This window comes from Tiliqua scincoides, chromosome 2, assembly GCF_035046505.1.
Source record: "Tiliqua scincoides isolate rTilSci1 chromosome 2, rTilSci1.hap2, whole genome shotgun sequence".
Classification (NCBI taxonomy): domain Eukaryota; kingdom Metazoa; phylum Chordata; class Lepidosauria; order Squamata; family Scincidae; genus Tiliqua; species Tiliqua scincoides.
Window position 1 is genome coordinate 213,285,899 of NC_089822.1, and position 24,884 is coordinate 213,310,782.

Genomic DNA, 24,884 nt, shown 5'->3' on the forward strand with positions numbered 1-24,884 from the left:
CATGACAGCATGAACTCTCAGAAAGGTCGTTTTCAGGTTTGTTGTATTGTAATTTGAGCAAGTTGCTTGTAGTGTTTCCTTTGTAAATGGGAGATTATAGTTTGCAAAGAGATGTTGGATAGAGATCTTAGTATTAAACCACAGCTGGGCAAGTAGTGTAGACATTGTTGGCATGTCATGGCTGATTCATGTTACTTAACAGATAGATAAATACTGGCATTGTCAAGATATGTCAAGCCACGGCTGGTGGATTTTTTCCATTTATTTTTGTTGTTGCTCAAGAATTATTAACCAAGATGTGAAAGCTTTGAGTCATTCCTTCCAGCCATTAATATGGAATTGGAAATTAGGTTTGTCCAATGTGTAGTGCAAGCCTATCTTGTGCTGGAACTGGCAGGCCAGGAGGACTGCACTGTATCCAGTGCAAGAGAGGGGCCCAAAGTGGCTCAACCAGAGGTAAGGGGAAACTCTTCCCCTTACCCCCGGGTAAGCCAAACAGCCCCAGTGGGTGTCCTTGGACTTGCGCCACTTCCAGAAGTGGTATAAGTCAGAGGAAAGCAAAGTGACTTGGAGCTGCTCTGCGCTGCTCCGAAACCAGGGCTAGGAACCGGCATATCTGCTGCTTCCCACCCCTGCCTCCTGCTCCCTGCCCGCCGGCCCATGGGACCACCTCCCCCAGAACGCGTCCCTCCCACCTCTTCCCCGCCTTCCAAAGACCCTTGCATCAGCCAAGCTCAGCCGACACAAACCTCCCTGCCTGGGTCAGCGCAGAGGCTGGATTCAGCCTCCACAGGCCTGCACGCGTCCAACCGACTCTAGAGGAGTTGGCCCAAGTACAAGTTTGGATTGCACCCTAAATGAATTAGAACTTCTTCGTATTTCTTTCTTGTTTTGGTACCCTTAGCTTATATTGACTTCAAGTGCTTTTAATCTTGTCCCTGAAGCTATTACTGGAAGCTGTCTGAGTTCCATGAATCTCAGCTTTCATTGATAGCATTTCAAGCCAATATAGGTGGCTCAAGAAAGCCAAGAATGAGCTTGATGGCTGAAGAAAGAGCTTCTCTGGGGCTGCATATTCCATATCTCTGGGCCAGCTCACAGAAGGTATTCTTGATCACCTTGAAATTGCAAAAGCATGTCACCAGGTTTGAGGCTGGAAGAGTTTACAGGTTGAGCCTAATTATTCATGTGGGTTCCCTTCCAAGCACTCAAGTGGATGGCAAAAAACACACTATAGCAAATCAATTTAAAAAAACAAAGTTTCTTTGCTCCTGTGATTTAAAAACTACCTTGCTGACCTTTGTGATTAAGATAAGTCATTAAGAAGACAATCCATCCATCAGTCCTCCTCCAAGAGCTTAGAAAGGTGCTTCACTCAGCCCTTACCTTCACCAATGCAAATATTTCAAGTGCTCGGTAGAAGGGAGGGGTCTCCTGGAGAGAGAAGGATTGATGGATTGTCAGCCAGCTGCCCTCTTTCAATCTTATTAAGGAGGTTATTGTTAAAGGACTGTTCAGTTTTTTAAACTGATTTTAAAGGGATGCACTTTTCCCCTTCTCCAGGGATCAGCACATTCCTTCTCATTTGCAGTGGCCATTCGTGTTGAGTCAAATTCGTGTATAAAAAATCCATGTATGACAAGGCTGGACCTGTCTATGGAAATGTCATCCATGAAAGTATCTCTATGTGCATTGTAGTATATATGCTCTACCCCAACCATTCCAAACCTTTTTAGAGGTTTTAGAGGTTTAGAGGAAGCGCTAGAGGCTGCTTCCTGATTTATAAATGTCAAGGGGTGTGGCTATAATGGTGATTGGGCAGCAGTGCCCCTCTCAAGTAGCAGCTTGTTTAACCCTTGATGCACATAGCCTGTTCTACCCTGTCACTTTCACAACCCACCAAAAATTGGGTCATGACCCCACTGGTGGGTCCCAGACACACAGTTTGGGAACTGCTGCTTCCACATGGAAGCACTGTTTCTTTCAAATGTCAGTCTTAGTAGCATCCCACACCTGTAGCACAGGTATCCCACCTCATGTATAAACCAGCTATAGGAAGTAAGAGAAAGTTCCCTTTCTGGTGTATTAAAATGGGCACTAAGTTGTAAAACTTGGATATCTGGCCAATATTATGAAACATTCCCATATGGGGTATATCAGTCAGCCATTGAAAAAAAATATGTGGTTCACAGCTTCGTCTTCTACTTCAAGCTACATACCGTTTATAAATGCCTTTAAACTTGACCTTACGGTCAAGTTTATTTCCAAGAATAGTGAAGGTTTGCCTCTCCCTTTTCATGGAAGCTTGTTATTTAAAGTGCAATTATGGCATTATAGTGATGCTGACTTTGCATTTTGGTATTTAGCATTGCTTTACTGTTTTTGTGTATTGTAAGTTAACATTGTGCAATCTTTTACATTTCTACTTTTTAAAAAAACTAAATATTTTGGCATGTCATATCTGTACAAAGAAAAATGCACCATTCTTTTATTCTGCTCCATTCCCTGTAGTGTCACCTTGCAATAACAGAGATACAAATACATGCCTGTTCCTTCCAAAAGCTATCCATGTCAAACCCTGTTCAGATATCATTGTTTACAGCCCAATCCTATTGGGCAAATCTGCAGGTGGAAAAAGCATTCCGCCAGTGAAGTTTGCCTTATGGCAGTCATAACAACTGCTCCTGCCAGCAGTGTGCAAAGCTACATTGTGCCAGAGTGGCCTCACATGGCAGTGGCTTAGAGAAGGCCTGCCAACTCAGGTAAACTGTCAGGAGAGGCAGAATGGGGCAGCAATGGGAGAGAAGTATGGATTGCATCCAGGAAGGGGGCAGGTTTGGAAGTGGCATCTACCAAATCCAAATTCCCATCTTAGACCTGACCATACAACCAGTGTCCACACAGACTTGTACCAGTGATTAGACATGTCCACGCTTACCCCTGGGCAAGGCAGCAAATGTTCCCATACCCAGAGAGTCCTCTAGGACTGCTCCCCCGCCCCCCAGAATGCAGTGCAAGTGTTTTTGGCATGAGAGCATCATTGGAGGAAGGAAACTGGAGGAATGGACTTACTTACTGTTTAATCCCAGTAAGCTACTGGGAAACAAATAAGCTTCTTTCTAGTGAGGGAGCTTAGGGTTCACTCTAGCAGGGGGAGAACTCTAAGGTGAATTGAAGCCATAATGTAATCAAACACATTTCTTCTTAGTCAAACCTATTTTTCTCTCCATGTCCTTGACAATCTACCAGGGTCCATAACCTATCAGTAGAGATGTGATTTTTTTCGGTGACAACGAAATAAAAGCACAGAACACAGCTTTCTGTACTTCTCATTTTTGTCAAAATTCATGCACACATATACAAGCATGCACACACACACACCCAAAATCTGCAAAAAAAATCAAAATCGTTTTTTAACGACGTATTGATCTCTGTAGGCTGGTTGGACTGGTGGGGAGGGGGAGCTAATGGTAATGACTGTGACTGCATCTGCTGATACTTTACCACCAATATCATCTACTTAGTACACTTTTAAAGGTTTTATAATGTGCCTTGGAATAAAAACATACATCACTGCTTTCTGCATTTTTGATCCTTGGGGAAAAAACCATCTGCAAAAAGTAAAGTCGCCTAAGAACACCTCTACCTAACAGCCACAAGCACCAGGAAATGTTGCAACAGACCATAGGCATCACAGTAAGCCTCAAGCTGTTTCTGGTAGGTGCTTTCACACTTTCAGGGTCTTCTGAATTACTCTCAATTCTGCTATTAGCATCCTCTGTGGACAAACCAGTTATTGGTTTGTTTTCGGCACCACCATTTAAAGGACACAAAACCTTCGCAGTCAAATTATGCAGCTAGAGTTTAGCATTATATAAAAAATGCTAGACTTCTGCTTTAAACCTTAAGTATGCCAGCTCATGACTCCTTTCTGTTATTGTGGTCAACACATAAATTCAGGAGACTGAGGTGGAATGTATAATGGAGCAGCAGTACCGACTGCAGTGGCTTTACAACTTCACATAGAACAACTTGATATTTCAAACTGTCATGCATGTTTATCAAGAGAGAGACCATTTAAAAAGGTGTAAGTGAGGGATAGGATGCTCCAACTGTAAAAGAAGTAGAATTACTTTATCTTGTTTAACAAAAAAACAAACAAACCCTAAGGCATAGGGCACAAAACAGAAAGCAGTCTGTCTGGTCAAGTGCCTGCCAGCTGGTGACCCTAAAGGTAGCTATGCCAGAGTGCTTTCATTACATCAATTACAAACAAAATTCATTTTTATGACAGTTTTCAGGCTGTTGGGGGTATATAATGTTTTCCTCATCAAAAATCTTGTGCAACATAGAAAGGGGATAACAAGTCATATTCCAAGATACTCATTTTCAGGGAACAAATCATTACAAGTAATGCACACAATTCTTCCTGTTATAGGACATGTACTCTGGTGTAGTGCAGTACATCAGTGCACATAGGCTGTATTCTTATGACAAGATCGGTAATTTTAATCCTAATAGTTTTTGTACATTTCCAACCCCTCCAAGTAAAGCAGAAACTAAGGAGTAGACCAGAGGGCCCAATCCTATCCAACTTTCCAGCACCATTGCAGCCGTGAAGTAAGGGAATATTTGTTCCCTTACCTTGAGAAGGTTTCCGTGATTACCCTACCACCCCAGGATGCAGCGCACACCCCATTGGCATGGCTGCATCAGTGCTGGATTTTATATTGGAAATCATTTGAACCATGCGTGTTATAGTAGTCGACCTGACAATCACTATGTGTGCTCTATTAGCCATACTCCTGTATTCCAGGGAATCAGCTGTGAACTTCATGAAGATGAATTAGCATCTTTCATAGAAGATAAACAGTGTTCTGTGGTAGAGATAGTTTCTTAACTCAAATTGCTCAGTCTATCAAGCAAAACTTGTTTCACAGATCTGTTTATTTCCAGTTGAATATCAGACATTTAGGGTACAATCCTGAGGCACTCATGGGCTGGCTCAAGTCCTTTGTGCTGGCCTAGGAGGGTTGTAAAAGTGCCGTAAGGTTTCCTCAGGAGGAAACTGGGCTGGCGCTCAGATGTGCACTGGCCTGCGGAGGCTGACACAAGCCTCTGCACCGACTTCCTTGGCGGCAGTGATACCACTGATCTCACCCCCCTCCCAGACATGATCTGCCCATCCCCTGTTCCCCCACCTTCTTTACCCCTTCCTGTCCCCATTCCGCCCTCCCACTAGTCCCACTGACTAGCCTTTGTCGGTGAATGGCAGGGGAAGTGCTGGAGTGGTTGGAAAAGTATAGGCCTTCCTGTCGGCACTTCTGGCAGAGGGTTAAATAGCACACTGCTGGGGCATGTTTTGCTCTGAAGCTCATCAGCACCAGTGCAGGATGTGTGCTGCCATCTGGCACCAGGATTGAGCTGTAAGTCTCATCAGACTCAATGGAGCATACTCCTGAGCAGGCATGCAAAGTATTGCACTGTAAATGTCATTTTTAATTCTGCTAGTGTATGCCTTACATTCTTTAGCTGCTCTAATCTACAGGTTTTTAATATTTTCTGGTTCTTAAAGAATTTCTTGTTAACTTGTTTTCATTTTGTTGTTTGCTGCTTTGGAAATATGTTTACAAATCATAAAGTGGGTTAAAAATTTCATCAATTAAAAAAATGACATTCCTAAATTATGAGGGAATTCCTTTGGCCCTTTTTGCATTTTCTAGTGCAGAGGGTTGCGTGGGGGAACCAAGGCAATATGATTTAGAGCAGTGGTTCGCAAACTGGGTGGGGACCCACTAGTGGGTAACAACCTGATTTTTGGTGGATTGCGTAAGGGTAATGAGAACATCAGATAACTAACTGCCTCAAGCCCTGAAGCTATTCAGAAATCAGATAGCTGCTAAATGCCATGCAAGGAGCTGATCTCTTGCAGTTTGCAAGCCTGTGTAAATATAGGGAGATAAATGTTTTGATGTCTTTTTCTGGTTATTATTACTTGTCAATCAATCAATCTTGTCTAGATCTTCTTTTTTTAAAGTTTGGTAAACTTGGGTGGGTCCTGATAGAATGTCATTTTAAAAAGTGGGTCCCCAAAGTTTGGGAACCACTGATTTAGAGGCAGGGATCCTTACATAAACTTGGGAAGCACTGGAACTTGCTGCTGGAGCAGGGAATTACATCTGATGGAGAAAGTAAGTAGCATACTGACTAGCACTTCTGCCCTCCAGAATGTGACCTCCATCTTTCCACTTTTACAATGGCTTCTTACATCAGTGGAATATTTCTTACATTCCCAGACAAGAGTTCCCATTGCTGGAGGAGGCTCCTGATACTGAAAGCAGCTGTCAGGGTGCAACTCAAGGATTCCTCAGCACAGAATTGTAATTATAGAGTGATCTAGAACTGACCACTGTTTCAAATGAAATATTGAGTAGCATCTGAGCGTCATCCTGTCATGTTAAAGAAAATCATCTTAATGGAAGATGTTATATTTCTTGCATTATATAAAAAAATGAGCAGGTCTGAGACAATTGTGGTCTAGTGATGAGGCTGGGCGGCCAATACTAAGTTGTCACATACATAGACAAATGTGTTCAAGACAAACTGAATTCCTATGGCCAAGCTTCTGTTGAATCCATTCTACCTCCAGAGCCTTATGATTCTGATAATGAAATGCCTATTGTCCAAGCAACTATTTTAAAACTTGTTTTTCTTTCTCATCCTCAGCTGGCATTGCCAACATTTCCTGTTGTTGTGAAGATTGGACATGCACATTCAGGCATGGGAAAGGTACAGGGGCTTTTTATCTGTCTTGGAATATAGTGGAGCTGCTTTGTAAAGTTCATTATGTAAAGCAATATAGACTTCAAACATTCTAATGAAAGCAATGAAGTATATGTAATTGGTAGTAATTATGCAAATCCATATTATGACACATGTTCAGGAGGCCCTGCATATTTTCATAGTTTTAGACATGTGCATAAGTCACTTGAGCATACCCTTAAAATTTTCTGGTGAAAGTCAATCTTCTTTGACGTTATGAAATTGAGAAAATAAGATCATTTCATGTGATTAAAAATCAACAAATATGCCAAAAAATAGTGTACATTATGATATTCTTCCTCCATGGCATATTTCTTACCCAAGTATATTTCTGTAATGAGCTGTGTGCTTTTCTACTCGTTTCATTAGTTTTCCGCTCCCACATATTCTGATTGTTCAGTGTCATATTTTTACATTCATCTTCTACTCAATGTTTTTCAGTCTAAAGGCCAACTTCTGCAATCAGATATATGCATGTGTCTCCAAGTATTTAGTATTGGGGAGTGGTGGCACAAGTGACAACAGATCTTGGCATTAGACTATTGAATCTCATACAGAAGAGCTGAACAATTTAGGGAAAATCAAGCTGTCTCACTTACTAATTGGATGACGATATTATCCAAGACAGGCAGAAGCAAATGATATTAATTAAATAGTCCTCTGAAACATTCCTTTTGACATTTAGAGAAAAGCAAGCATTTTACATTGTTAAATCCTGTAAAATATTTTGCACAAAAGAATTTGAAATCTGATCTCCCATGTACTGAGATTCATTAAAGCCTTTAGTGAAAAGCTTGATTGTATTTCAGTGTTGAAGGGAAAATAAATGGGGGAAATGTCAATAATGTTGAAGATGCATAATTCTATTAGTCTCCCAATCATTCTAACATCCTTCAACAAGTTTTTGTTTTTTTAAGTTACAGTTGAATTTTGCAATTTACTGGCAATTGCCATTGTCGTTCATATACATGGTACCCTGGGTACCACTTATAGTTTTTGATGGCAGCATCCTCGGAAGCATCCTCGGAAATTGCCTGAATAGACAGATGTTACTGATCATTAGGGATGACAACTGATGTCATGCTGTGTGTCAGTTACTACCCAAACCTGTGGACCCACTGTGCCACTGGAACTCAGTGGCACATGCTTTATAGTGGTTGCGAAGTGCAACCTGTCATTCTGCTCAGCCAGGCCACCGCCAAAAGCAAGAAACAACCATGGCCACATACCAGTGGCCTCCTGAACAGCCCTGGTGCTATTAAGTCAGTGTAGGGGGTGGACAATGCACGGGCAGAATGGGGAGGGAAGGGCGAAGAACAGGGCAGAGACTGGGGCAGGAAGAAGGGTTCGTTGAGGCTGAGAAGGGGGTGGTATCAGTTGCAGCAGCTCTGCCAATATCCTGTTCCCCTTCTTGGTTGCCTTCCCGGGTCACTCAGCAAAATTGCTGGTGCAGGTCCAAGTATTCTCATTGTAACACTTACCCCCAGGCAAAGGAACAAATGTTCCCTTGGAGGAGACCTCCAGGACTGCACTCCCACAGGATGTAGCACACACTCTGGTGTCATGACTGCATTGATGGGGAGTTTAGATAGGTTTAGGCTGTTAATTCCATTATACATGGGTGTTCCTCATTTAAACATGTTTCATGTTTGTCAGGAGCCAATTTCATGTTTGGAGGTGGAGATAAGCAGCATAGCATGAAGGTTTCCTCTAAGATAAACTTTTAGAACTGGTTTGCATATTGATACCCTCCTTTTCAGAATCATCATGCTACTAGTTCATGCTACTAGTCATGGTTCAGGATGTGGACTCACCTCCTTGCATTACAATCTCTGTGCATGAACTGGAGGTTGTCCATGACTTTGTGTACCTTGGCTCAACGATCTCCGACACTCTTTCTCTCGATACTGAGCTAAACAAGCGCATCGGTAAAGCAGCTACCACGTTTTCCAGACTCACAAAGAGAGTCTGGTCCAACAAGAAGCTGACGGAACATACCAAGTTCCAGGTCTACAGAGCTTGCGTCCTGAGTACACTTCTGTACTGCAGCGAGTCATGGACTCTTCGCTCACAACAGGAGAGGAAACTGAGCACTTTCCACATGCGCTGCCTCCGACGCATTCTCGGCATCACCTGGCAGGACAAAGTCCCAAACAACACAGTCCTGGAACGTGCTGGAATCCCTAGCATGTATTCACTGCTGAAACAGAGACGCCTGCGTTGGCTCGGTCATGTTGTGAGAATGGATGATGGCCGGATCCCAAAGGATCTCCTCTATGGAGAACTCGTGCAAGGAAAGCGCCCTATAGGTAGACCACAGCTGCGATACAAGGACATCTGCAAGAGGGATCTGAAGGCCTTAGGGATGGACCTCAACAAGTGGGAAACCCTGGCCTCTGAGCGGCCTGCTTGGAGGCAGGCTGTGCAGCATGGCCTTTCCCTGTTTGAAGAGACACTTGGCCAACAGTCTGAGGCAAAGAGGCAAAGAAGGAAGGCCCATAGCCAGGGAGACAGACCAGGGACAGACGGCACTTGCTCCTGGTGTGGAAGGGATTGTCACTCCCGGATTGGCCTTTTCAGCCACACTAGACGCTGTTCCAGAACAACCATCCAGAGCGTGATACCATAGTCTTTCGAGACTGAAGGTTGCCAACAGGATGCTACTAGAGCCATGGCTGCTGCTACAGCTTTGAAAGCAGCCTAGGATGAGGTGTGTGAAGCCAGTTGCTGCTACTGATGTGAGAAGGAGGCAAACATTGTTCTGGGGACCTTAAAGGAGGCTTTAGATTGCTGTGCAATTAGCATGCTGAGAGCAGAGGGAAAAATGTGGAGAGGGACAGTACATCATGCCAGTTTCAGGTGGTCAAAGGACTTGGACCAGACCTCTTTATACGTTGGGGTGGGGGTGTGTATACATACAAATGTTGTGTATGTGTGCCTACTCACACATGGTCTTTTCAGAAAAGTTAAGATCACATTAACAACCTGCTTGGCAGCAAAGGAGGGAGTGAGGAGGATCAAATCTACCTTTCTGCTCCCCATCCAAAGCAGCTGAATGGCAGATTTCTCACCTTTTCAAAGGGCCTCCAATCATGCAGCACCACTTCAGCTATCGGCAAGTAGGAGGTGCTTGGTGCACAACATGCATTTTGCAACTAGTTAAGAACATAAGAATAACCCTGCTGGATCAGGCCAAGGGCCCATCTAGTCCAACTTCCTGTATCTCACAGCAGCCCACCAGATGCCTCAAGGAACATTCAAGGCCCCAGCACCCTGTTCCCCTGCATCTGGCATTCTATTGACCCTTGCAACCCCCCCCCCCATGAAGACACCAGACTGCGGCTTATGTTTAACTTTGGCCACTTTATTAAACACAAATGACCCATTTTTAAAACCTGATGAACACACCATCCCTCCCTTGCCAGTCTGGGGTAGGTGAAAAAAACTCAGATGACAGAAAAAAATTCCTACCTAGCCTTCATGATGAGCAACTAACTAATCTCAGACTATACATACCCATCTTGGCTTATAACCTGTGATGGAGTTTTCCTCCAGAAATCTGTCCAATACCTTTTTAAAGGCATCTAGGCTAGATGCCATCACCACATCCTGTGGCAAGGAGTTCCACAGACTAATTACTCGCTGGGTAAAGAAATATTTTCTTTTGTCTGTTCTAAGTCTCCCTGCTCAGTTGAATAGTTCTCTTTTCATTTGAGAACTCATTTGAGAGTTGTCTGTTCAAATGAGAACATGCACACTCACATTCTTCTACACATACATAGAATTATGAGCTGAATTCAGGAGATTGGGTTTACAGTAACCATGTTTCTACACTCAGCTGACTGTGTAAACAGAACTTTGTTCTAAAAATCCACCAAAGTCTGAAACTTGCCATTTTCTAAACACGATACAAAACATTTTTAATCCTTGCAAATAGGCATGGGAAGGATATGGTTGTACATTTTAGTTATACCTTGATCTGCTTTCATTTTGTACTTCAACCTATTTGTATTTCACATTTTCTTAGCTATAAGAAAGAGTAAAGTATAAACAGTTATATATCATATACATTTTTGAAGTATATCCAAGAAGAGAGCTTTTCCTTCTAGGACAAGTTTAACATTCCTTATTTTTTTCTTTCTTGTCTCTCCATGTGGTATATGTGTTGGTAATAGGTCAAGGTCGACAACCATTATGATTTTCAGGATATAGCCAGTGTGGTAGCTCTCACTCAGACCTACGCCACCACTGAACCCTACATCGACTCTAAATATGACATCCGGATCCAAAAGATAGGCAGCAACTACAAAGCATACATGTGAGCAAACACTTTCTATTCTTTCATATTCCATTTTCATCAAGAATAAAGCAGGTAACAACTAGATTATTTTACCATTTTGTGAAAATTTACCATTATCCCTGTTTGGAGAGAAGGAAGCTAATCTACAGCACTTCAGCACTACTGTCAATCAGCAAGGAGGAGAATGAGAATTCTAAAAAGCATCTTCACTTTTAATAAAATGATTTTAATAATGATTCTTTTTTGGTTGTGTCCATTAGAACATTAACTGATGCTTGAGCATTGAAGGCAAGAGTACTGCATAAAAGAAATGGGATGGTTTGAAGAAACGTCAACTGGGAATTGTTATGTAATTATTTTCCATATTTTAAAGCAATCAGAAATGCCCGAAGTTGTTTTTTTTAAACCATCTCTCTTCTCAGTTTTCAAAGACTGCCTTGCTTAGTTGCCCATAGAGGGTTCTTAATTGCTGCAGGCAGTCAGGCAAATAGTTATTTACAAATCTATTTAAAGATACACATCTTTTTAGGTTAGTTTGCCCTGTATGTAGTTTGCAGCACAGCAGAGTTATTCCATAGAAGAGATGTTCACAACCACCAGTGTAATGATGCCATATGAACCAAGTTCAGATTTTGAGCTCCCCAATTTCTTGCACTGTGTATCAAAAAAAAGAAAAAGGAAAGAGGGCACAGAAGCATCTTCCCAACAGGAAGGTCTTCTAGATACTAGAGGTCTACCAGTAGGCATTTACCAATTTTTTTCACAATTGTTTAAGCTGAAAATAAAAATGTGTAATTCTCAGATTTCTAGCACAGTGCCCTTAAGACAACTCTTCTTACAGCCCATGCTGTGCAATGGTACACAGATTCAACAGCACCCCTACTTCCTACAGAAGTTACAGTGGCATCAGCAGCAACGGGATAAAAGCAAAAAACTGCTAGGAAGGCTGGCACACAGAGTTTGTCCCCTCATCCCACACACATAAGCACACATATATAAGGAATAACAGCCCAATCCTATCCACACTTTTCTGGGAGTAAGCCCCATTGACGCTAATGGGACTTACTTCTGAGTTGACATGCATAGGATTGGGTTCTAACTTTCTAAGCAGAGCAAGAGTAAAAAGTTAGCTCCCGTAGAAGAGAGCAGCCACATGAAACACAGAATCACGCACATGATGAGTGTTTCAGTCTGTGTGGGGACATCTGCCTGCTGGAAGAAGCCCTTTTGCCAGGGATGGAACAAGTCACAAGGGGTGCCCCAACAGCAGGCTGCCAAAAAAATCACTCTATTTTATTTGCACTTCTGAGTATGCTTTGTATATTTCCTTATTTGTTTAAACTCATTCTTAACACTCCATGGGTCCAATTTGTATCCCCCAGAGCTGGGATGCAAATGATAGACATAGACAGACAGAAGGGAGGGAATGCAGATTGCTTTGGGGCAAGCTTCCACTGTCCCAATGGGTCTGCTCAGACCTGCACCAGCTACTGGTGCATGTCTAAATGGACCCAGCTAGGTACATTGAGCCAGGAAGGGGGATAAGATGTTGTTGCTGCTGCATGCTGGTTTTGCTGCTGCTGCTGCTACCAGCCCCTCTTTGGCTTTGACACATTCCCCTCCCTGCCCCAGTTTCCACCCTGTTCCTCCACCTCCCATCCCCTGTGCCAAGTTGCTGATGCCAGGGCTCCTGTTCTAGCTGCTATTGCAGGTGCAGTCATTTGCCGCTGGCAGCAGCAGCCAGGCTCTGTGGTGTATTACCACTTGTGACATACATAAAGCATGCAGTGTCACCAGAAGATGTGTTCTGGCAACACAACAGCCCAATAGAACTGGGCTATGACTGGAGCTTCCATAGGGAAGTAAACACATGGGGGAGGAGGCTGATCCAGATCAGGACCTTGGTGGAGGCAAACAGTTAGATCAGGGGTGTCAAACTCATTTCATACAGAGGGCCGAAAAGCATTCATGATGCCTGCTGAGGGCCGGAAGTGATGTCATTAAACAGGTCATAACAAAAAAAAAAGCACCTTTTCTCACTTAGGAACTACGAGTAATTAGCTGCAAATGACAGAAGAGAAAATACACAAATCTTTATCAGATTTCAAGGTACGGGACAGCCCAATTTTTATGTGGGCTGCCCTTGCAGCAGTGACGCCACAGCAGCTGAGAGCCTGAGGACCGGATAAAAAGCTTTCATGGGCCACATCCAGCCCCCGGGCCTTATGTTTGACACATCTGAGTTAGATCCTTCAATTTAGGTTACTGTAGGCACAATCCTAACCAGGTCTACTCAGAGGTAAGTTCTATTTTGTTCAATGGTGCTTACTCTCAGGAAAGTGTGGTTAGAATTGCAGCCTGTGTTAGTATTTAGCATTTTTCTGTATATAACATTGTGCACAGTTTCATTACATGTTACAGTTCCATTACAACAGGGGTGCCCAAACTCTGGCCCAGGAGCCACTTGCAGCCCTCAAGGACCCCCAATCTGGCCCTTGGGGAGACTCCAGTCTCCAATGAGCCTCTGACCCTCTGGAGACTTGCTGGAGTCCGCGCTGGCCCAACATGATTACTCTCAGCACAAAGGCCAACTGTTTGACCTCTCGCACGAGCTGTGAGCCAAGAGTTCCTTCCGCCCTTGTTGTTTCATGTCTGTGAAGCAGCAGCAGCAAAGGAAAGGCTGGCCTTGCCTCGCGCAAGATCTTTTATAGGCCTTGAGCTATTGCAAGACCTTCATTCATTCATATAAGTTCCATCTCTAGTATATTCATTTATGTAAATTTATTCAAATTTTAAACATAAATTAATTCTTTTTTCCCTGGCCCCCAACACAGTGTCAGAGAGATAATGTGGCCCTCTTTGCCAAAAAGTTTGGACACCCCTGCATTATAATGATCTGGGGAGCAAACAACAGTCCAAGCTTGGGGACAGACTTTTGCCTCTGGTGTTGCTCTGCCCACTCATCCATAGCCTAATTTTCATTACTGATCATACCCAATCTCGTCTGATCTCGGAAGCAGGGTCAGGTTAGTACTGACCTGGTTAGTACTTGGATGGGAGACCGCCTGGGAATACCGGGTGCTGTAGGCTTATACCATAGACTGAAGGTTGCCAACCAACCATTACTGATCACCGTGCTTTCTTTCTGCAGAAACTGTAGGAAAAACTTCCATCCGAAAGCACATCAAATTACAGTGAATAATTCAAACAACTGTACCTGGTTCAATACAAGAGGGCGCCATGTTTGCAACTGTTGCTGACTTCTGCCAAACTGGAATTCAAAAGTGACTTTGGAGTCTCACTCCCTTAGAATTTGCTAGTGGATTTTCTGGGGGGCTTTCCAGAATTCTGAGGGGCTCCAGCAGGCCCTACTCCATGGTGGCTGTGATTCAGGAAATGGCTCTGGCTTTAGGATTTTAGGATCACAATTAATTGGGTCTTACCTCATGCCCCTAAGAACATCATCTGGCACAAAGCTTGTGTGAATGTTAAACATCTTCCTGTGGTAGTACAACTGAATATGTAGAAGCAGCATCAATGTTACATTTTCTTTGGATTTGGGGAGGAAGTCTATATCATATGCAGCCTTTCAGAGATTTGTTAAAGGATGTTTAAGGGATAATTCATTTAAACTAAATGATCTTGAGCATGTATGATTATAGTCATTTCATTTGGACCCTGCTATTCCATTTCATGCCATGCTGTATGCTCTTTCTGTTGTATTGGTAACAAATTGTGGCATAAATCACATGCTTCCAGAGTGCAGTCATTTAATTCTTAGTACTTTTATTGCATTCATTGTTTTAGATGTAATGATCACATAATTCCAATTCCCCTTTCTGTTTTATTGCATATTTTCATTTTAGCAAGTGCCTAACTCCTTAGCGGGACATACTCTATTCTTTAGCCCTAATATTCATATTCTTTAGCCCTAATGCACTTGACCTATCTCATCCTTCTACAGTACAGCTCTGATGCATATCTTTAAAAGCCTTTCACATCAGTTTTCATTGGTTTCCACTACCATTTTCAGTGATCATTTGTGATGCTCTCATTACTTTTGGTTATTGGTCCTATGTGATTTAGAACATTTGGTTGTACAAAGACCTTCTAAGGATCTAAAATGACACTTCCGGTTTTCATCCGGAAGTGTCATTTTAGGCCTTCTGGAGGCCGCAGAAGGCCTTTTGAGGGCCGGCCACATGCAATTTCCCATGGCCCTGAGAAGGCCCGCAAGATGTGACATGGGGGGCATTCTCCTGGGGGGGGCATTCTGCAGTCCTGCCCCCAGGCAGCACAGGGGCCAGGATCACAAGTGCCTCAGGCAGAGGAGGTTTGGGGCCAGCCCTCATCTCCAGCAATATATTCTGCGGTATATGCAGATCCAGAACTCACGTGAAAGATGGCTTACATGCCAATTCTCAGATAACTAGAATATAGTGCTGGATCATTCCAGACGTAACAGCTTTTGAAAATGTTTAGAGTTACCGTATATGCATATGGACATTATTATTAATAAACCATTGTTTCAGGGAAATGGAATAAGGTGAAAAGGAGAGAAATGCAGGAGAAACAAATTGCATACATGGAATCTCATTGTATAATACATTGTGCAACTGTTTCTTTTTTGTTTGTATCACAATAAATACATTGGTTGATTCAGAGAATAAATGTTACTGTTTGCTTGAATTTTCTAAGTTTTCATGTGCATGCCCTTGATTACGAAACATAACCATGACTAATATAAAGGCAGTTAATAGTACAGTAGTTGTAACAAAGTGGTCGGTGTGCTCCATACTTAAGCATTCATGTTTCTGTACAGGAGGACTTCTATATCTGGAAACTGGAAGACAAACACTGGATCGGCAATGTTGGAACAAATTGCTATGTCAGATAGGCAAGTGCATTTTTGTGTAATAAGAAATAATTTAAAAGTATAACCCAGTTCCAGAAAGAGGGGGAGGATAGGCTGTACTTGGCATGTGGTGGAGCTGGCATGAAAATGCCACTAACTTGTACTGATGTCACTTTGTGACATTTGCCCAAAGACTGAGTGGATTGGCAACAGGATTTTATGGAAAATTCAACTTTTGTCTTCCCTATAAGGTGGTCTGAGAGCTGATTATCCAAAAGCTCTTGTATGTTTTCCTTTCAACTTTTCTGAAAATATCACCACTGATTACTACTTGAACAAAATATTGGCTGTTATGTAGACATAGACTTATTTATTCTTTAACTTATATCCTTCCCTTTTTTTTGAATAAGAACTCAGTTTCAAGAGTAGTAACGTGTCACGTAGTAATATTACAAGAGTAGCAATGCATGAGGTTGATACATCTGCTCTTTTTTCCTATGATAGTATAGCATTCTGTGTTCATCTTCTGGTGAAAGTTTATACTGAATTTGTAAATGGCTCAACACAATTTTCAGGTGTAGTCTCTTATCCTTCCCTTTCCCCCATGCCTAACAGGGAGCAGCATTTGTCACAGGCTTGGAGACTGGGCAAACCAAAAATTATGCCGAGCTCCTAGAATCAGGATTGACCTGACTGTAACTTGAGAGCATAACATCACATAATTATGGAAAGGACGATCATGCTGACCTGCACAAAAGTCTGAGTCTGACCATATTTCACACATTATATTTAGGCAGGTGCAAAATGTACCATATTTGTTGCACAGTTTGCATTGCGATATATTGTCACTCCTCTTCTGTGTTAAGAGTATCAAGTTATACCTTTGTGTGCCCTGTACATTACTCTGTTACTCTAAAGCTGGGCACCTGGAACGTTAGGACGATGACACCTGGCTTCTCTGATGACCTGCAAGAAATAGACGACGCACGCAAAACAGCTGTCATCAACATGGAGCTGAGCAGACTGCAGATGGACATCGTTGCCCTTCAAGAGACTAGGCTGCCAGATTCCGGATCTGTCAAGGAGAGAAATTTCTCATTTTTCTGGCAGGGAAAACCACCAAACGAAACCAGGGAACATGGCGTTGGCTTTGCGGTCAGAAATACCCTGCTGAAATCCATCATCCCACCTACTGTGGGAAGTGAAAGAATTTTGTCCCTGCAGCTCCAGTCATCAGCAGGACCTATCACTCTCATCAGTGCTTATGCACCGACTCTGTCGTCTCCAGCAGAAGCCAAAGACAAATTCTATGATGACCTGGCCACCACTGTCAAGAAAATCCCTGTAAAAGAGCCATTGTTCATCCTCGGCGATTTCAATGCTAGAGTTGGTGCTGATAACAGTTCATGGCCCACTTGCTTAGGTCAGTTTGGCACTGGGAGGATGAACGAAAATGGCCAACGCCTGCTAGAGTTTTGCTGTCATCACGGTCTCTGTGTCAGCAACACGTTCTTCAACACAAAGCCCCAACATAGAGTCTCTTGGAGACATCCAAGATCAAAGCACTGGCACCAGCTCGACCTGATCCTCACCAGACGCTCCAGCCTTCCCAGCATCAAGATCACACGCAGTTATCATGGTGCTGCCTGCGACACTGACCACTCCCTGGTGTGCAGCAGAGTGAAACTGCAAACAAAGCGACTGTATCACACGAAAAAGGAAGGAAGACCTCGCATTGATACCAGCAAGACCCGGGATCAGAGAAAAGTGGAGGAATTTGCACAAGCGCTTGAGGAATCTCTTCCAGGCCCGGCCGACGCAAACGCATCCAACAGATGGGAACATTTCAAGAATACCGTTTACAACACCGCCTTGTCCATATTCGGCAAGAAGACCAACAAGGCGGCAGACTGGTTTGAAGCCCACTCTGAGGAGTTGACACCAGTCATTGAGGAAAAGAGGAGAGCTCAAGCAGCATACAAGGCCTGTCCCAGTGAGCGCAACCTGCAGGTCCTCCGAACTGCTCGCAGCAAAGTCCAACAGACTGCCAGGAGATGTGCTAACGACTACTGGCTCCAGCTCTGTTCCCAGATACAGATAGCAGCTGACACGGGCAACATCAAGGGGATGTATGATGGTATCAAGCAGGCCCTAGGTCCAACACAGAAGAAAATTGCCCCTCTGAAGTCTGCCACAGGCGAGGTCATCCAGGATCGGGCGCAGCAGATGGAACGCTGGGTGCAGCACTACTCTGAGCTATATTCCAGAGAAAATGTAGTCACCGAAGAAGCACTGAACAACATTGAGTGCCTGCCTGTGCTGGAAGAGCTTGACAGTGAACCAACCCTAGAAGAACTTCACGTGGCCCTGGACTCCCTTGCCTTTGGCAAGGCACCTGGAAAAGACAGCATCCCTGCTGAAGTCCTAAAATGCTGCAAAGAGATCATCGTCACTGAGCTGCATGAAATCCTCTGTCTCTGCTGGAGAGAAGGTGGAGTACCTCAAGACATGAGGGATGCAAACATCATCACGCTGTACAAGAACAAAGGTGACAGGGGTGACTGCAACAACTACCGCGGCATCTCTCTCCTTAGCGTTGTAGGAAAGCTGTTTGCCCGAGTTGTACTAAAGAGGCTCCAGGTACTTGCAGAGAGCGTCTATCCAGAATCGCAGTGTGGATTCCGAGCCAACAGGTCCACCACTGATATGGTATTCTCCCTTAGACAACTGCAGGAGAAATGCAGGGAACAACGACAGCCACTCTTTATAGCCTTCATAGATCTCACAAAGGCTTTCGACCTGGTCAGCAGAGACGGCCTCTTCAAGATTCTCCCCAAGATTGGATGTCCACCCAGGCTCCTCAGCATCATCAGATCTTTCCACAAGGACATGAAGGGCACTGTTGTCTTCGATGGCTCCACATCAGACCCTTTTGACATCCGAAGCGGAGTGAAGCAGGGCTGTGTTCTTGCACCAACCTTGTTTGGGATTTTCTTCGCTGTCCTGCTGAAGCAGGCCTTTGGAACTGCAACAGAAGGCATCTATCTCCGGACCAGATCAGACGGAAAGCTCTTCAACCTCTCCAGACTGAGAGCAAAATCCAAAGTCCAGCTGAAATGTCTGCATGACTTCCTCTTTGCCGACGATGCAGCTGTCACTACCCACTCTGCCAAAGATCTCCAGCAGCTCATGGATCGTTTTAGCAAGGCCTGCCAAGATTTTGGACTGACAATCAGCCTGAAGAAAACACAGGTCATGGTTCAGGATGTGGACTCACCTCCCTGCATTACAATCTCTGAGCATGAACTGGAGGTTGTCCATGACTTTGTGTACCTTGGCTCAACGATCTCCGACACTCATTCTCTCGATACCGAGCTAAACAAGCGCATCGGTAAAGCAGCTACCACGTTTTCCAGACTCACAAAGAGAGTCTGGTCCAACAAGAAGCTGACGGAACATACCAAGATCCAGGTCTACAGAGCTTGCGTCCTGAGTACACTTCTGTACTGCAGTGAGTCATGGACTCTTCGCTCACAACAGGAGAGGAAACTGAACGCATTCCACATGCGCTGCCTCCGACGCATCCTCGGCATCACCTGGCAGGACAAAGTTCCAAACAACACAGTCCTGGAACGTGCTGGAATCCCTAGCATGTATTCACTGCTGAAACAGAGACGCCTGCGTTGGCTTGGTCATGTCGTGAGAATGGATGATGGCCGGATCCCAAAGGATCTCCTCTATGGAGAACTCGTGCAAGGAAAGCGCCCTACAGGTAGACCACAGCTGCGATACAAGGACATCTGCAAGAGGGATCTGAAGGCCTTAGGGATGGACCTCAACAAGTGGGAAACCCTGGCCTCTGAGCGGCCCGCTTGGAGGCAGGCTGTGCAGCATGGCCTTTCCCAGTTTGAAGAGACACTTTGCCAACAGTCTGAGGCTAAGAGGCAAAGAAGGAAGGCCCATAGCCAGGGAGACAGACCAGGGACAGATTGCACTTGCTCCCGGTGTGGAAGGGATTGTCACTCCCGGATTGGCCTTTTCAGCCACACTAGACGCTGTGCCAGAACCACCTTTCAGAGCGCGATACCATAGTCTTTCGAGACTGAAGGTTGCCAATACAATACATTACTCTGTCTGCTGCTGAATGGATACTTGAGTATGAAATGTAGCAAGAGAACATACCCTCAAAGCAGAGCTATCTGGCCATGATTTTTTAATGGTATAATTTTAGCTTTGTATTATAAAGAGCTAAGAAATATTCTGCTCAGGTCATAATGCTTCAAACCTTCAAGATGCAAGATATCAACTGTTAAAAAAATTAAAGCAGCTTATAACAGTAGGTGTTCTGTGCTCTGAGGCCAAAACACAGCTTTCAAAGATGACATTTATCAAAGAAACCTTTTAAAATTTAATCATCTTTGAGTTTGTAAATTATAACCCAACCAATTGCACTTGTTGAAATTATACAGTTATGTCAAGAACATGTCATATCCTGGAAGATGAAAAGAAAAAAGTATTGAGATACATCTCCCAGAAAACTGTAGAGAATAAATCCATGTTTTGAAGGATTCTGAGGGAATAAGAGTCCAGTCCTGAGCTTCCTGGTGTGCGGGGCTGCTGCAGCGCCAAAAATGACTGCCTCCGCACCCTGACCATGCCAGGCAGCTGCCAGCAGCTCCTTGGGAAGGGGAGATTTGTCCCCTTCCTCATAAGAACATAAGATCAGCCCCACTGGATCAGGCCACAGGCCCATCTAGTCCAGCTTCCTGTATCTCACAGCGGCCCACCAAATGCCCCAGGGAGCACACCAGATAACAAGAGACCTCATCCTGGTGCCCTCCCTTGCATCTGGCATTCTGACATAGCCCATTTCTAAAATCAGGAGGTTGCACATACACATCATGGCTTGTACCCCGTAATGGATTTTTCCTCCAGAAACTTGTCCAATCCCCTTTTAAAGGCGTCCAGGCCAGATGCCATCACCACATCCTGTGGCAAGGAGTTCCACAGACCAACCACACGCTGTGTAAAGAAATATTTTCTCTTGTCTGTTCTAACTCTCCCAACACTCAATTTTAGTGGATGTCCCCTGGTTCTGGTGTTATGTGAGAGTGTAAAGAGCATCTCTCTATCCACTCTGTCCATCCCCTGCGTAATTTTGTATGTCTCAATCATGTCCCCTTTCAGGCGCCTCTTTTCTAGGCTGATGAGGCCCAAACGCTGTAGCCTTTCCTCATAACGAAGGTGCCCCAGCCCCGTAATCATCTTAGTTGCTCTCTTTTGCACCTTTTCCATTTCCACTATGTCTTTTTTGAGATGCGGCGACCAGAACTGGACACAGTACTCCAGGTGTGGTCTTACCATAGATTTGTACAACGGCATTATAATATTAGCCGTTTTGTTCTCAATACCCTTCCTAATGATCCCAAGCATAGAATTGGCCTTCTTCACTGCCGCCGCATACTGGGTCGACACTTTCATCGACCTGTCCACCACCACCCCAAGATCTCTCTCCTGACCTGTCACAGACATCTCAGAACCCATCAGCCTATATGTGAAGTTTTGATTTTTTGCCCCAATGTGCATGACCTTACACTTACTGACATTGAAGCGCATCTGCCATTTTGCTGCCCATTCTGCCAGTTTGGAGAGATCTTCTGGAGCTCCTCACAGTCACTTCTGGTCTTCACCACTGGTGTCGTCTGCAAACTTAGCCACCTCACTACTCACCCCTGTCTCCAGGTCATTTATGAAGAGGTTGAAAAGCACCGTTCTCAGGACAGATCCTTGGGGCACACCGCTTTTCACCTCTCTCCATTGTGAAAATTGCCCATTGACACCCACTCTCTGCTTCCTGGCCTCCAACCAGTTCTCAGTCCATGAGAGGACCTGTCCTCTAATTCCCTGACTGTGGAGTTTTTTTAGTAGCCTTTGGTGAGTGTTCCTCCAGATAAGGAAAGTAGCTCCACAATGGGCTACTCCAGTGGTTCTCAAACTCTCTGGGAGAGTTTGAGAGCCACTAAGTACTTGCGTTGGCGGGGGGGAGGCAGCGGGGGCAGAGGGAAAGCAGCGGCGCAATCCCCGCTTTAGCTAAAGTGGAAGTGGAGGGCAATCACTCCACATTTACTTTCACTGCTGCGGGGAGCCCTGCTGCAGGTCGCACCGGGCTCCCCACAGCCTGGGAAAGCTGCAGGAGGCTTGGGTAAGTGCACCCAAGCCCCTGCTGCCCCCCTGGGCGGCACAATCCTGGGGATCATGCCGCTGCCTGCTCCCTGCCTCCAGGCTGTCCCCACCCCTTAAGGGGGCAGGGCCCAGGGGTCACAGGCTGGGGTGTCACGATGCACCAGTTTGAAAAGCCCTGGGCTACTCGATTCTGTGGTAGCTATTTAGCCAGTGCAGACTCAACATGGGGCTCCGGATCCAGCGGAGCTGAGTTCCGCTGGTCCCACCCTTCTCCCTCCCCTGCCACGCCTTTCACTTGTCCTGTCACACCTCTTCCCCATCCCCTCCCACTCTGTCTTTCCTCTCCACCATCTGGCGCTTCACACCGAGCACCAGGCGGCAGACCGTTAGCCCAGCACCAGAGCTGGCCCCAGCACAGGCTCACACTGGGCTAGCTCAGGCACTGGGCCCACAGTAAAGTTCACAAACGTGCCTTTTGGTACATTTGTGACAGGGAATCAGGATTGCGCCCTAAATTGATAAATTCTTTCCTATTACTTTCAGAGGGGTCAAACGTGTGTAACACTCTCCCAATATTTATTTTTAATGGAATCGTTCAAACAGAAGAAAGGTGTTTTTTGTGTTTTTGTTTTGTTTTTACCTTTCTTGTCTAAGCCGTTCTTCCACTCCAGGATATTTGTTCCCCCACAGAGAAAGAGATACTGATTCTCTCATGAAACTGTGTCTCATTTGAAAACATCAGATACATGTGACTGTGTATCTGGTGTGAGCAGAAGCAATAAAGTCTTTTTCCACAACCAGGTTTGAACACTTTATTGTGCTGGAAACTGAGGAGGCCATTTTGGTGTATGTAATCTTTGGAAATCCATGCTTTGGAGCTTCATTGAATTGGAAACAGATGCACATCTGATCCCCCCCCCCCCCAAAAAAAAAGAGGAGGAGAAAAAACTTTCTTTGCTATCTTTCCATCCTGAGTAGACGGTATCCAAAGAAAGTTAGTTATAACTCAATTGAAACAAATGGAATTGACAATGTAAACCTGTCCTTTTCTATTCAGTTTAATGGAATTTACTCCAAGATAAGTGAGTGTAGGATTGCATGATCCTACATGATCACAACTCACTCATATAATTTATTTAAATGGAATTTTATCATGATTAACATTCTCTGAATTCTATCTAATACCTCAAGCTTCATATTTGATATGTCTGTGTAAACTGTCTTCAGTAAAATCTTTATAGTGTTTCTTTAGCTTTGTTGGCTTTCAAAATTAGCTTTCTGTATTTGGGTTATTTTTGCTCCAGATTTACCATTAAAAGAAACAACAGTTCCCCTAGAGTCAAGAAACTGTAGAATTTAATAGCAAGAATGGTTTATAAACAAATAAACCCAATTACTGCAGTCAGCACTTCCACAGATGTTGAATTTGATTGGCATCCAAAATAACCATTAAAAATGAAGTTGTACAAGGAATAAAAAGTTGCTTCATTCATTCTATAAGCTCTTATCAGTGATTTTTCAAAACATTCTTGCTAATGTCCATTAAGCTTTAAAGAAAAAGAAAAAGTGACACTTTTTTACTAGAATAAATTGCAAATAGTAACTTTCACGTAAAGGTGTTATTTCTAAGTAAGCAAACTTAGCATCACAGCCAATCTTAGAACTGCTTCACAAGTTATGCATTGGCAAATACCTGTCCCATTACATTCAATTATGTCTTACAGCACATTTGTGACACCCTAGGCCAGTGCAGCAGTCACTGAGCTCATGCTGAAGAGATTAGAATCACAGCATCAGTCAGTTCTAGCTCCCTGACCTGTTAATTGTTTATGGACGTGGCCACTATTTATGCTTACACATGCTGGTTTTCTATGGGTAAACAAAATGTCATGTGTATCCCTACCCCTGTAAGAAAACTCTGAGTCTATACAGAGGACTTTGGAACAAGCAGAGCTGCTAAAATGAGGAAGTGCCGAACTCAGGAAGATGACAGTGAGATTTGGGCCTGCTAAAATCTCCCATATAGAGTGGTCATAGCCACTTGCAGGATGTAATATATGAGCTGCCAGAACTACACTGCTTCCTGGTGGTGATTTGCATGACAACAGGGGAACATTTTAATTTTCCTGGTACAATACAGTCATTGCAAAGAGTATGTATGAATCTGTTGGCTCATGCATTGCTTTTTCTATATTGCTACTTTATTAGGACTGCTCCAAGTGGGGAGTTCTTATGCAGATATGCTGGGCTTCAAGATTCACACATTCACAAGATTCACATATTACAGAAATGTATTGTTGATGAGGTGGAAAGTATTATAAGAGATGTGACCATAAATTGAAGCGATTTAGCTGTATCTCTGTTCTGACAAGCTCATCCATAGGCTCATGGGAGCTTCTTTTCATATTATAGGTACAAACTCTGGATTGACAGCTGTTCTGAGATGTTTGGAGGTTTGGACATATGTGCTGTCAAAGCAGTTCATGGCAAGGATGGGAAGGATTATATTTTTGAGGTATATGTTTTTTTCTGTGTCAGCGCTTTATTGTTAATAGGGAAAATCTCGGTGCCTGAAGTTTCCGCTTGGCCTCTTTTGTATGTGTGATTCAGAATGTGCAGTGCACTTTGGAACACATTTAAGTAATCGAGGAAAACCACAGATCCCAGTAAATGGGACTGCTTGTGGGAAAGCACAGATGTTTTATGAAGTAGTGTAATTTCGCT

The 24,884-nt window shown here is 44.0% G+C and overlaps 1 protein-coding gene across 1 annotated transcript in view; it reads left to right on the plus strand.

Annotated features, from left to right (window-relative positions):
* The window catches only part of SYN2 (synapsin II), a 256,351-nt gene that overhangs the window by 202,131 nt on the left and 29,336 nt on the right, over positions 1-24,884 (plus strand). Inside the window, exons 6-9 of the mRNA XM_066614412.1 lie at positions 6,727-6,789; positions 10,998-11,140; positions 15,945-16,019; positions 24,573-24,675. Of these exons, the coding sequence (XP_066470509.1) occupies positions 6,727-6,789; positions 10,998-11,140; positions 15,945-16,019; positions 24,573-24,675 (384 nt within the window). The remainder of the gene's footprint in view (positions 1-6,726; positions 6,790-10,997; positions 11,141-15,944; positions 16,020-24,572; positions 24,676-24,884) is intronic.